The 13976-nt window shown below is 37.8% G+C and overlaps 2 protein-coding genes across 5 annotated transcripts in view; one reads left to right on the top strand and one right to left on the bottom strand.

The window, feature by feature from the left end:
* Positions 1-9969, bottom strand: part of LOC145978869 (uncharacterized) — a 79914-nt gene extending 69945 nt beyond the window's left edge. For 3 of the 4 annotated variants that reach the window (XM_083111764.1, XM_083111765.1, XM_083111761.1), the window contains exon 1: positions 9472-9777. The gene's annotated coding sequence lies outside the window, so the exon portion shown is untranslated. Of the gene's footprint in view, positions 1-9471; positions 9778-9855 lie in introns of those variants that run through there. The other variant, XM_083111762.1, reaches the window with a different exon arrangement.
* Positions 9970-10304: 335 nt separating this feature from the next.
* Positions 10305-13265, top strand: Ufl1 (UFM1 specific ligase 1). Its single transcript, XM_083111758.1, has one exon. It carries the CDS (start codon positions 10476-10478, stop codon positions 12834-12836), a length of 2361 nt encoding a protein of 786 aa, XP_082967884.1. The 5' UTR covers positions 10305-10475; the 3' UTR covers positions 12837-13265.
* Positions 13266-13976: the final 711 nt, after the last annotated feature.

Genomic DNA, 13976 nt, shown 5'->3' on the forward strand with positions numbered 1-13976 from the left:
ATAATTCAACTACATTCAGCACCTGATCCTTTGATCACTCCATCTCACTCAAAACATTTTCCAAGATAAATAAATTACGAAACAAAATCGCACTCGCTGGCTGGGTGTCACTGGCATGGTGGTAGCAGGAGAGGGAGTGGGGGAAATGTTGCTAACATCGAAAAGGCTATGTTAACATGTGTTGGTAACAAATGTTACTAACATTTTTTGACTTTTAATGACTTCTTGTGGATAACAAAATTTCTGTTGCCAACACTGGAAATCTGTTGCTAACATGAGATGTTGATAAATTCGCAAGCGTTTCTTGAAATGTTACCAAACAATACAGCAGGTAGCCTAAGATTCATGATTTTGTTGATATGTGGAAGGTCTGTAACATTTACATAACTAATTGCACATTGATGTAAAAGTGGTTAAACTTATACCTTATATTACATTTGCACCAATTCAAATTGAATTGATTGAATTAATTTTAAATTATGTTTGCACCAATTCAAATACAGTTTAATAAAAGGTAAATATAAAGCTATCCCCTGTGCCTTGCACCCGCTGAAGGCACATGGGGTGTAAAGGTAGGTCTCTACACATTCTTGATCTCAGCCATAGTGGAGATGATGTGATCAACAGACATTTTCTCCCAGTGTTGCACCCCCTTGTTTTACTGCCTGGTAATGTACATCAGCATAGTTGTAAGTGAATTAGTAACATTTTTAAGACAGAAATTTAGAAGATTGTCGAACAGTATTTAGCATTGCATATAAAGATATCAGTTTGGCGGTTACGCGGAGATAGGTAATTAATACACTTACTATTCATTTTTTCTATGCAGCGATCAATTTCGCCACTTGTCTGGTGGCTTCGTCAGGCATGAACTGTCTTGCTGCGGTTGGCGTGGTTCCTTCTTCCGCTTGTGGTGGTGCTAGTTGATGCAGCACTTTCACTTTTTGTTGTTCTTATGCGGGTGTAGAGCTTCCTTCTGTTGCCATGCCTCGGGGTTTTGGCGCTGCAGAAGGTGGTTCCAGACCTTGTCGTCTACTTTAGCGGGGCGGTGTTTACTAACGTGCGCAGGTGGGCTTTCTTGCGAACGTTTGGGGTTTGTGTTTGGTTTCTAGTTGCAAAGGGGGAGGAGCAGGTTGGGTGGGTGCTTGTTGTTGGAGAAGAACAGGTTGGGCATGTGTGCATACTCCTCAATAAAACCTGGCTTCCTGCCATCAGGAGTATGCACACCCACCCAACCTGCTCCTCCCCTGCAACAAGCACCCACCCAACCTGCCCCCCCCCCCCCCCCCTGCGACAAGAAACCAAGCACAGACCCCAAACGTTAGGAAAAAAGCCCACCTGCGCACGTGAGCAAACACCGCCCCGCTAAAGCAGACGACAAGATGTGGAACCGCTTTGTGCAGCGCCAAAACCCCGAGGCACAGCAACAGAAGGAAGCTCTACACCCGCACGAGAACGACAAAAAGTGAAAGTGCTGGATCAACTAGCACTGCCACAAGCACAAGCGGAAGAAGAAGGAACCACGCCAGCTGCAACAAGACAGTTCACACCTCATGAAGCCACCAGACGAGTGGCGAAATCGATCGCTGAAAAAAACTTTCGCGGAAAAATAAATAGTAAGTGTATCAGAGTTAAGTATTTAGCAATGTAGGTATATGTCGAGTGACCCAAGTTCGGATTATTTAATTCCAATCTCATCATGGTAAATAAGCATTTTCTTTAATGATTTGATTTTCTATTTATGTCTGTTAACACATACTTCGGAGTTTTAGCATTTGCATGTTTGTTTGAGAATGTCTCTTCACTTTTGTATGTTCCTACAGGATTCTTCTCTTGCAATCAGCCATATGTGTGGTGCAAAGGGATTTTGTAGTTAGGTTTAGGGCAGTTAGTATACAAATAATGTTTCTGTGATTAGGTTAGGTGGGCCAGGTTTACAGCTTTTAGCATTACAATTATTTCCCTAAATACTTTCAACATCTCATCATGTTGCTGCTGGTCTCAAGTACGACACTCCTTCGAGCCTCGTGTCGGCGGCATTCTGTGGAATGCCTTGTCAATAGAAAGAGAGGATATTTGTGTATGGTACCTTTTACATCTCCCCCCCCCCCCCAATAAATATGACTATTCTTAACTGCAAGCAATGCTAATTACTTTCACAATCATTTCTATTATTCTGCTGCACTTCCTCGTTCTTCTATGAACGAAAAATGTCTTGTCAATGGGAAGAGCGAAAATGCTTGCAAAAGGTACTTATTGTGTCTGTTTTCATTGTTTATCATTTGTACTTGTTTTATATAAATATTGTCCAATTAATGCATATAAACATTTATATTGAAAATGTGATACATATAATGAAAAAAGTAATAGTTCTAGTTAAAAATAATAATACAAAATAGTGATTTAATCAAAAATGGCTTTCTTGATTTTTTTTAAAAAATAAAAAAACCAAGAATCCTGCACATAAACACTTCATTCTGCTTTGCTCCTTAGCACCCTCAAAATATCAGTCACAAGCGTAACTCAAATTTAATCTGACAGGTAAAGGTAAGGTAAGGTTCCCCGTGCATATACAAGGTGGCCACTCTCGGATCATGATAAAATTCCCGATTTTCAAGGAAAACTTTCCAAAAATTCAAGGCTGCAAGCACATTTTTTCTCCATTTCAACTTTAAGTAATCAAATCCTATCCAAAAATTCAAATTCAATTCAATTAAACGGTTTTTATATTTAAAAAAAAGTTAATTTAAGATGCGGAGTTTACATTTTTCATTTCACATATTTAGGCTCGAAATACATCTGCAAACACAAGTGACAAATGTTACGGGATATACAAATCTACTAAAACTTGTTAATTGTGTAAGAATTTCAAACTCAAATTTATCTAATCAACTTAAAGATATATTAACTTGCAGTGTTCTTCCAACTGTCTAATAGATTCTTCTGCAGATTACACTAACAAATTAAACGGAATGAATTCTGTTTTATTTTTCACACAGCTTTCTTTTCCTTCCCCGGTACAAATAACAGATAGACTGTCAAAACGTGCCTTGGAGCATTTATAAATATGTATATTTTCAATGGGATTTGGATTAATAAAAGTAGCAATTTTTCACGGCTACGGAGAAAAATTCACGCAGAATGTATGCATTATTCCGTAAGCCAATAATTTACGCATGATTCCCAGAATTCAAGGAATTCCCAGTGAGTAGCTACCCTGATAGACACTGTGCCATCAAGGCATATTTAGGGGAGGTGGGGGTAAGACCCTCACATCTTGGTCATTTTATTATGAGTTGTGATCAGCACCATGCTTCTGGCACCTTTACCCCCCAGGTACCCATTGATTTGAGGCTGAGTGAGGCCCAGAGCCACTTTATGAGGGGACGACCTTAGATCACCCACACAGGGAATTGAACCTGGGTCTCCCACGTTGCAGTCAAGATGCTCTATCGACTAGACCACCGTCGGTCTTATTTTAATCTGAGAGAGAATCTATATTTGAAACTACAAAAGGAAATAAAGCCTTACAATAAATTATGATTTGTCCACTTAATGAAAAGATAAGTTAATCTGAAAGTATATTTCCAGCCTTGCAGTATTCCCAGACTGGTACAGATATTCTCTATGCTACTGCTTTCATGATTGCCTACACTTCATATTCAAGAGAATGAAAGAAAATGTCTTGTAACCAAGGGTGTATATAGACGGGGGGGGGGGGGGGGTCAGGAATTCCCCCCCCCAAAGATTTCTCAAGTACGAAAATTAAATAATGAAAAATATATTATTTTAGACTTTGTTGTGGCCGCGGTGGCTCAGTCGGTAACGCGTCTGACTACCATGCTCAAGGTCCCGGGTTCGATCCCCGGCTGGTTCAAATCCGGGAACTTTTCTAACGATGGAAGCGACCCCGGCACCCACCCAGCGTCGAATAACATGGGTACCTGGAGGAAACCCTGGGGGGTAAAGGTGGTCAGGGGCGTGATGCTGATCACATCACCCCCACTCACGACCGGATCAAGAAAGTGTGGGGCGTTACCCCCACACCCCCTATACGCCTTCATGGCATGGTGCTATGCACAGGGGAGCACTTTACCTTTTTTTTTTTACCTTTGTTGTATAATTTCCTCTGAACTTATTGGAAGACAAGGATTATATTGGGATCATACAGCTTTGAAGGAAAGGGAGGATGTATTTAGGGGGGCAGACCCCCCACCCCACCCCCACCTGAATGACTTATTAAGTACGAAAATTAAATATAATGAAAATATACTCGTTTAGCATTTGTTGTATCATTTCCTTTGAACTTATTGGAAGACAAGGATTATATTGGGATCATACAGCTTTGAAGGACGTACTTAGGGGGCAGACCCCCCCCCTCAAAGACTTACGAAGTACTAAAATTAAGTAATGAAAATATTAGTATTTGTTGCATAATCGATGGCTATTAATTTCCTTTGAACTTTTTAGAAGACAAGGATTATATTGGGATCATACGGCTTTGAATGACATTACAAAGAAGATTTATGTCCACTACTACTCAATATGCATAAAATATTGAAACTTACTTTTCTCCAACTACATGTAACATCATTTTTGTTATTTGATAAATATTCAATTATTCATCTATTTGACATTAATTTCATTGCCAGGGCACTTGCTTTTAAGTAAATTATTCCGATCTTAACTACAGCTACGTAATGAATATGCGCTGTTATATCTCTATTCTTATACAGTCTTTTTACCTATTCGTGTAATAATAATAATATAATATTAATGTATGTATTGTATTTAGTATTAACTTTACTTAATATAATTATTTTAATTTAAACATTATTGTTATTATTATTATTCCTGAGACACTTGATTCGGACCCCTCCCCCAAAACATATTTCTAGATATGTGCCAGCTTGTAACATAGGAACAAAACTGATGTCCCTTTAGTTAGTTATTTTGATTTGGATTTGATTAAATGTTTTAAGTCCACTTTAAGCACCGTAAGGCTAATCGGGACTGGACCTACAGTTTAAAGTGGGTTCCGAACCACTTGTGCCTCCACCGGGTGTCGAACCCATAGTTATTTTGAATTTGAATACAGGCACATGAAGGAATTTAAAGGGTTGGGGAGGAAAGTTTAAGTACTGAAAAATATTTCAAATGCTATTCTCATATAGAAAAGGGGTTGGAAAATTAAAACTGGCCTATTTTCTTTGGAAATTGAAGAGGGAGATTTTGACACCCCCCTTCTCATTGTTGCACTAATAGTGGAGTGATCTTAAGGCGAGGAGGGACAATTTCCCCTAGGTCTTTCTCGCTGGGGCAGCTACTGATCACTGTTGCCAACTTCGCTCTTTTGGAGCCAGATCTGGCTCTTTCGTGCACTCGTTTGACTGTGAACTGTGGCACCCGTCCTCTGCCCCACTATGATGCCACCACTGGCTCCGGCCCATAAATACCAACTTTTGCCTTGAGTGTAAATTTTGCACGTGACGTGATATTCGTATAGCTATAGGCTGCGTCACCCACCTCTTCTTTCCTCCCCATGTATTTTTATATATAGCGCTGTGGCTAAGATGAAGATGACAATTTTGTTATCCGGGAACCCTTTATTTTCGATTTTATATTAACATCATTGGATTATTGAGATGGGTGATGCCGCCAAATCTAGGCGGTGAAAACTAAGAATAAATTGCCATCACTTTAAAGCTAACGGTAATAGCAGCACCCCCACACCTCTGACAACTAAAATTACCCTAGTAGGCACTTTATGCAGCCTTCGTTAATCTAGCTCCTTGAAAGTCCTCTTTAGCTATATTAATGGTGAAATTTAGCTATATTATGCACATCAGGTTTGGCAACACTGCCAGGAGGCAAGGAGAAATGCACTAGGGTTATGGGACCATTATTTTATTCGTTCTCTCTGGAATATCAAACATCCGATGACGTAGAAAAGTACATGGACGGAAAAAGGAAACGTTGAACTATGTCATAGTAGTAGGAAAAGTCGAGACTCCCATTTGATGAGCCGTAACTTGAAGTTGAAATTGATGTCCCATAAGGAATACATGGGATTCGGTAAATACTAATTCATCATATTTTTCAAAAATCGTATAAGGCTTAATAATCAACTTAGGAAACTGCTTCCACTTGCCACATGGGGAGAAATGCATACTCTTCATTTCTGGCGGAGATCTTTTTAGTAGCATTGCTCATTCCGACGATATTGGAATAAATGCATGCCTGGTGCGTAATTGTCCCTCTTCGCCTTAAAGAGATTTTATTTTTGCAATTTACTATATCATGCAGCACATTCAAATAAATAAAATTTCAGAATTAAGCTGCTATGCAGTTTGAATAAAATTAAATTTGATTGATTTCAGCTATGTAGTATAACGTAGTACTAGTGATTTATCTACAAAACTCCACCCCCACCCCAATTTTCTACATACCCTATTTAAGAGCTGTGGTGGTCTAGTCAGTAGGGCTTCTGACCACCAGGCGGGTGACCTAGCGGATGATTCAAGGTCAAATTTTTCTGGCCTTGTCCCTCTATAAAGCGGCTCTGGGGCTCACTCAGCTTGAAATCAGTGGGTACTAGGGTGTAATGTTGTGGGGAAAAGACAGCCAGAGCATGATGCTGATCACATCACCTCCAAAATGGCAAGAGATCTTGATTTTGTGAGGGGCCCTAACCACACATCCCTTAAATGTGCCTCCATGGAATGGTGCTATATGGATGGGGAACTTTACCTCTACCTTTTACCCTACTTCAATTTTTCACAAAGCTAATTTAGCTCTAAATTTGCCTCCCCCCCTTTAAGATTTTATCTCAAAACTAAAAAAGATATGGGTCGTATTGATAAGAGTTTTGGGTGAATGATCCCTCCCTCCCCCATTCCATGATTAACATAGCGTGTTAGATTAAATTTTGGTAAAATATGGATGTCTCATTGTGCTTGTATTTCATGTTGTTCAATCAATTTGTCCTCCTTATCACAAATAAAGGAGAAGTAGAGAAGAAACATATAGTAACCAAACATTACTTGGGATTAAAACCAAAGACCACTAGTTTCAGAGTGTATCACACTAGCCACTCCATGGAGAACAAACATGAAATTTCCACCAGTATCCAGTTGTTGAAAGAGGAGAAAAGTATAGAAACATCAATGGTGGAAATAAATACTTTCCCTATAGTGTTACTGGTTTTAAAACTCTATGGGTGGAAACATTTATTTCCACCACTGTTTGGCTTTTCATTGAAGTCCACTTTATGCAGATAAGCTAATCAGTTTTGGACCAAGTTCAAAGTAGGATCTGAACACAAGACCATTCAGCGTAACTTATTTGGGAAGGGGCAGGCAATGAACCTCACGTTCCAGTAGGCCAGGCTAACAAAACTACCGAGGACCTGCGTGACATGGTGGTCAGCACAGTGCGATGCGACGTTTGGGTTCCACGTTCAAATTCCATCCTAGGCATGAGTGGTTTTCTTTCCTTCAACAATTTCATATCACTCATCCACATCTTTGTAATTAGCCAAAAGTAGCAGAAATGCAAAGTAAAATAAACTAAATCAACCAAAAATACTCTCAACTTGTAAATTTTAAGAACCCTGAACATTTAGGGGCAAGGAGGCAATGCCTTCTTGCTCATTCTTTCAAATTACACCTATGCCGAGATCCTGAGGTGACAAAGTTACTACTATGGCATCCGATTGATTAAATTGTTGTTTTTTAAGTCCACTTTACGCACAGAAAGGCTAATCGGGACTTTCTATAGTTTAAAGTGGGATCTGAACCACTGTGCCTCCACCGGGTATTGAACCCAGGACCCCTTAATTACAAGGGAATGACGCTACCAATGCGTCATCGGGGAGGCTCTTAGTATGGCATCTGGGATACCATTTTCCACCACTGTATAAAGTACAGTATTGAGTTTAAAGGAAGAAGAAAATGCATTATTATTCTTTGAATTATTAAGTTGCACTATTTTTATTGATCAGTTACCATCAATATATTATTCTATATAGAATTTGGTTAGAACTATGTGTTGTGATGCACAGCAGAAGAGAAATGTTAGTAACAGCGATCCTCTTCAAGTTTGCCACCTACCACCAAATAAATGCTTCGTTTAACATAAACATTCCAAACTCTTATGATATACATACTCATCTGTCCATGACTGCAACTATTTCTATTTTATACCACAAGTTATTCCACTTTTCTGGCACTAGGGTACATTGAATGACTAATTGGGGAACTGATCCTTCCCTTGTTAGCAAGCTTCTAATTCATATATTTTCATAATGACTGCCAGCTGGTCCCATTTTTGAGTGTCGTTCACTGGTCCTAGATCCGTTAGCAGTAAGTTTCTTTCTTTTTGGAAGATGGGGCAAAGGTTTGTGCCAATACTTCAGTCAGTCCATTCACTTAATTCAAAAACAGTTCAGCATGAGAATGCTCATTCTACTAAATGGTTGAAATTTCTCCATGCAGGCAAAATTTCTTTGTAATAGCTTATCCTTCCAGTGAGTACATGAATGAATATGTGGATTACAATTGCAATATATTCTTTAAAACAACATCTGTTGAATTTTGCCATAATATTTTTTTTCAATTAGAAATGTTATTTTATAGTAACTAATGTGAGAAAGAAAGATGAAGGGTTTGAGTAAATATAATTGTACATTATGCTGAAAATATGGTATTAGAATAAATCAGGCTGGATAATGATTGGATCAACCATGATTCATGTCACATCTACATTTTCCACATACAACATTTTGGAATATATCGAATATATCTGATGTTACTTTGAAAACTTAATAATCAGTATTTTTTCTGTTGAATGGGAATGGGTCTTTTCTTGTACATCTAAATTTTACATGCATAATTCAGATTCATTTTCATGCACAATGTACTCTTCCAACAAATATCCTTTCTATTAGTCCACAATCCAATCTCCTCATTTCCTCTCTATTTTTACCAAAGAGACTATCAATTTTGCTATTAGGTATTCCATAGAAACGCATAATTTCTGTTTACAAGCTCAATAAACATTTCTCTTCCAAAGCACATCCATTTATATCACAATGTTAAGATGTAATTTATTGAACTGTATTTCTCTCTGGGTATGGATACATTTGCATACAGCAATCAATTAGCAGCAAATAGTTTTTTTTTTTTCCTTTTTTATCTGGTCTTTGTTCCCATTCGCCAGAGTAAAGTGGTTCCACCTGAATTTGGATGAATTTCTCATAATTCTGCTTCGTTGAAAACAGCAATTAATGCGTATCCTTTAACTGCAATTTCTACTGCAGTCACTGCTTGGGAAAAATGTCATGTGCCACTGCATCCATCGACAGATGAGATGTTTATATATGTTTGAAAGAAACAACATATAATGACAAAATAATCACGAAGTTGCATTGCATATAATCTGCCAATCTCATCACTAATCCGGCATTCTTACTTTTAAAAATTCAGCTTCAAAGACGGCTTCTATATCTGGATTCATACTTTGTCGGAAATATCCCCAATGCTTCTAATAACAGAACTAACAGCGCTTCCTCGCATGATGTCCTACGGCAGTAATCCCATAGTCCATTAAATATCCTCAATCATATCTTGTGTAAGTCACAGGATGTAATGACTAAACGATACGTAAATTCTTATCTATTGTCTTTGCACTTTTCTATGTATAATGAACAAAAGTTTACCGAATTACGACCACGATTAATTATTACGTGTTAACACGGAATCACCACAGATCACTACTGCAACTGATTTCACTCAGTGTTGTCAGGTAAAACGATCAAATTGAAATCTAATCAAATTAAAAACTAATTAGAAATACCTCCTTGCGGCATGAGCGTTATTCACACACTGAAGATTTCCAGTTTCCATACAGTTAGGCTTGTTACAGAAATGTTGAAAATCGGAAATTTGTTTTTCGGCGTCGAGAGTTCTTCCAACGTTGTATAAAATAATTTTCATTCGAAGATACGCGACACATTGACGCGGGTCTCACTTATCGCACAACATTTGAGCGACAATGTGTTCTAACGTTACGGAAGAAACCGTTTTCATTTTAGGCTAAATGCCTGCCTTGTTATGTTAAGCTAGCTATATTTACTTCTCTTAGCCTAAATAATAATTTTTCATTGTATTTATGCTAATAGAACCTAAGGTAACAGGCCTAATCTAACCTCGTACTCATTTCTTATCTGACGTCAGAACACAAGGTAGCAAGACTGTTGTGCGACAAGGAAGATCCCTTGACGCGAACCAAGTGATATTCTGTGAGTTGATGTCGTTTGTGAAAGAAGGCAGGCATGAACGAACAGCTGTTTACAACTAGCCGAAGAAGGTAAATTTGGTTGTTAATTATCCCTTGTCCTGAAAATTGGAACTGTCTGTATGTGAAAGTCGTCATTGAATAAGGCTAAGGTACGGCGATATCCTGTTCCTTTCAAAATGACTTCAGTGGAATGGGAAGAAGTGAAGCGTTTGGCAGCAGACTTTCAAAGAGCACAACTCAGCAGCACAGCCCAGAGGTTATCCGAAAGAAATTGTGTTGAAATCATTTCAAAACTTCTTGATTTGAAGCACCTTGAAGTAGTTTTTACTGCAGATGGGAAGGAATATGTTACACCTGAACATCTTAAAAATGAAATTCGCGACGAATTGTTTCTGCATGGTGGACGTATCAATTTGGTGGAGTTAGCTCAGATTCTCAACGTGGACTTAAGTCACATTGAAGTTAGAGCAGCAGAATTAGCACACTCTCAGCCGAACTGTAGATTAATTCTAGGTCAGCTGATCGACAACGTGTATCTGAACAGGATTGCACAAGAAATTAATGAGAGACTTGAACAGGATGGGCAAATCACTATTGGCGACCTTACCAGAGTGTATGACTTACCCAGTGAATTTCTTAAAAGTATGGTTGAGAAGCAATTAGGGAAAACCATTCATGGCCAACAAGATAAACATGATCCATGTGTGATTTTTACGGATGCATATGTTGCACGTAATAGAGCTTGTATTCAGGGAGCCTTGTCTGCTGTTACTAAACCAACATCAGTATTGGTTTTCTTGACCCAGTGCAACATTCCAGAAAGCCTTTTCTTTTCTGTAACTGAAAACTTATTGTCATCAAAACACATTGAAGGTAGTTTTTCTGGAAAACGAAACAGTAGTAGCTTCTATGTTCCTACCATTTATACTAAATCTCAAAATGAATGGGTAAATCATTTTTTCAAACAAAATGGCTATTTGGAATATGATGCACTTAGAAAGCTTGGTGTATCTGATCCACGTGGATTTGTTAATAAACATTTTTCAAGTGAGAAGCTAGTGTTATTGTCATCTGCTGCAGTTGGAAATGTGTTAATGGAACAAATTGAAATGACAGTTGACGAGGCAGTAAATGCTGGTTCTTGGATAGATGTTATGCCAAATATGCCATCTGTTTTTACACCAGAAGATGCTGAACAGGTCTTAACTGAAGTTGTTAGGAGGAGGAAGACAAATGTACATCAGAAATGTCACATTTTCTGTAACACTGTGCTTGTGACGGAGGCATTATTTCAGAACATATTAAAACAACTTCAAGTAGGTGTTAAAAGGAAAGCAGAACAAGCTGTTACATCTGGTGAGTTTTTGAAAACTCTACTAGAAAACAAAGCAGAAAGCAAACCAGTATTTCTAGAAGAGACTAAGTCAGATAAGAAAGAAGATAGAAGAAAAAGAGTGACTGCTGGTAAGAGTGGAGGGGGCACACAAGGGCGAGAGACTAAAACGAAGTCAACTAAAAAGAAATCACGTGGGAAAACAGTAGAATTGGATGCAGACGATGACGAAGATGCTTCTGGTACAAGACAGGTTACGTTAAACTTAGAATATATGACAATTGCAGAAATCGAAGAATTTTTGGCAGGTGAAGAATCTTTGCAAGATTGTTTTGAGGAATTGTTGACTGAAATTGCTTCACATTTATACAAGCCCCTGAACAAAAGTTGTCACGAGGTTGCTCAGAAAATATTTGAAGAAACCCAAGCATCTTCAGCTCAGTCACGTAGGAAAACACATGGAGAACTTCAGGATAAAATTAATGCAATGATGAGCAGTGTGCATTTATTTGAAAAAGGTATTAAGCAATTTCAAAACAAAGATCATCAGCAAGCTCTTACCAAACATCTTTTGAAGACAATTTGCACTGAAATAACTAATGAAATATTTTTGTATATAGTACAAGAAAAAACAGGACAATATGAGCAATACAAAAACCTTACTCCTGAGTTGAGAATAAAAGCATTGAATGACGTTCGCAGTGAAGGTAAAGAACCTCTACTAAAGCTTCACAAGTCACTTAACGCTGTGTCTACAGACGATTTTTTAAATGCAGCCGAGGTGGCCATTGGTCCAGGCATGTGTGACATGTTTATTAAGAAAATCGACAAAAAGAAAGAGAAACAGCTATTACTTAATCACAGGCAAGCTCTGCTCGAACAACTCTCTTCCACTCAAGATCCCGCACTGGCACTCCATCTCGCAGTGCTGATACTGTTCCAGACTGCAACACAAACAATGCTACATGCCTCTGGTCGTTTCGTTCCGAACGTAATCACCTTTCTTCAGGGTCATATTCCGGCAGACACTTACAACACTTTCGTCAGTTATCAGGACTTGGTTATGAAGCTTCTGGCAAGGGGAAACGAGGATACAGATGAAGACATCAAGGGCAAGTTGGAAGAACAAATTTCACAAATCAAAGATCTTGCAATTACGTTTAAGAAGGTTTCTGAGAAAGGAGTGAACAGACCTGTAGAATAATGGTGCCTTGTGATTTTCTGTCCTGTTTCAAACTATTTACGTTGTTTGGAATTCTGTACACAACTTCTTTGTAATAGGCTTCAATTGTATTGAGTTAAATAATTTGCTGTATTGTTATCAGCAAAGTGAATGGTGGCAAGTTTAATGGATGTGTGATGTTAATCAAGATTTGATACTTTTATCCTTTTGATAATCAAATGTAAATAATCGATTTGTAATATATACACATGTTTAAGCTTGGTAACGAGAAATATATGTTAAAAGCAATGGGTAGGTTGAAATGGGGCATATCTCTCAAATTTTTATTTTCTCAAGTGTAAAGGTAGAGGAACATGGAAGAAATGAATTTATATAATTTGAAGTTGGATGACTTGTTTGTCATTTTCTTCCCTTACTGGAAAGATTATTAAATGATTTTATTGTGACAAATATATTATGGTAAATGTACCATTTGTATCGGAATTGATCATGTATATTCATCCTCCAAGCTGCGTATGGTACTGTTGTCTAATTTTGAATGCAACCTAATTGAGAGACAATTTTACGCATGCAAATGTGTCTTCAGCAGTGTACAAATAGAAGCTCTGTCATCATAAATATTCCTCATAACCTACATGGTTTCACAAACAGAAAATTATTTTTAATTGGTGTATTTATAATGTTAAAATATCACAGATTGATAGGCATCTTGTATTATTGAACAAATGGTGCTGAAATATTGTCTCTATGTCCATGCCCCAGTTACTGGCAGTTTGACTACAAATTGACTTTGACATTGTATTTTCTTGACATTATATGCATAAATTGTGAAACTTATTGAATTATTACTACAATGTACTTCTCTTAATTTATTGGGCTTGTAAGTAAAATAATTTTCGGTTATGTAGGTCACACACTTGGGAGAAATTTACCTCTGTGCGAATAAACACAAACTGAAGTTACTGCAATTTATACCCTTCTGTAAGAAACAAACTTGCATGGCATATTACCCCATGATTTTTACCTGTCATTAAGGAGTGCAGTGGCGAAACAAGATCTTAAGAAGGACGAAAGCAATATTTAGTGTAATATGCAGTACTTATGTTAATATGTCTCAAAGGAGGGGGCATTATTATAATTCGAATTATTATAATAATGCAT

The sequence above is a fragment of the Lepisma saccharinum genome, chromosome 25 (assembly GCF_977018435.1).
Source record: "Lepisma saccharinum chromosome 25, izLepSacc3.1, whole genome shotgun sequence".
Taxonomy (NCBI): Eukaryota; Metazoa; Arthropoda; class Insecta; order Zygentoma; family Lepismatidae; genus Lepisma; species Lepisma saccharinum.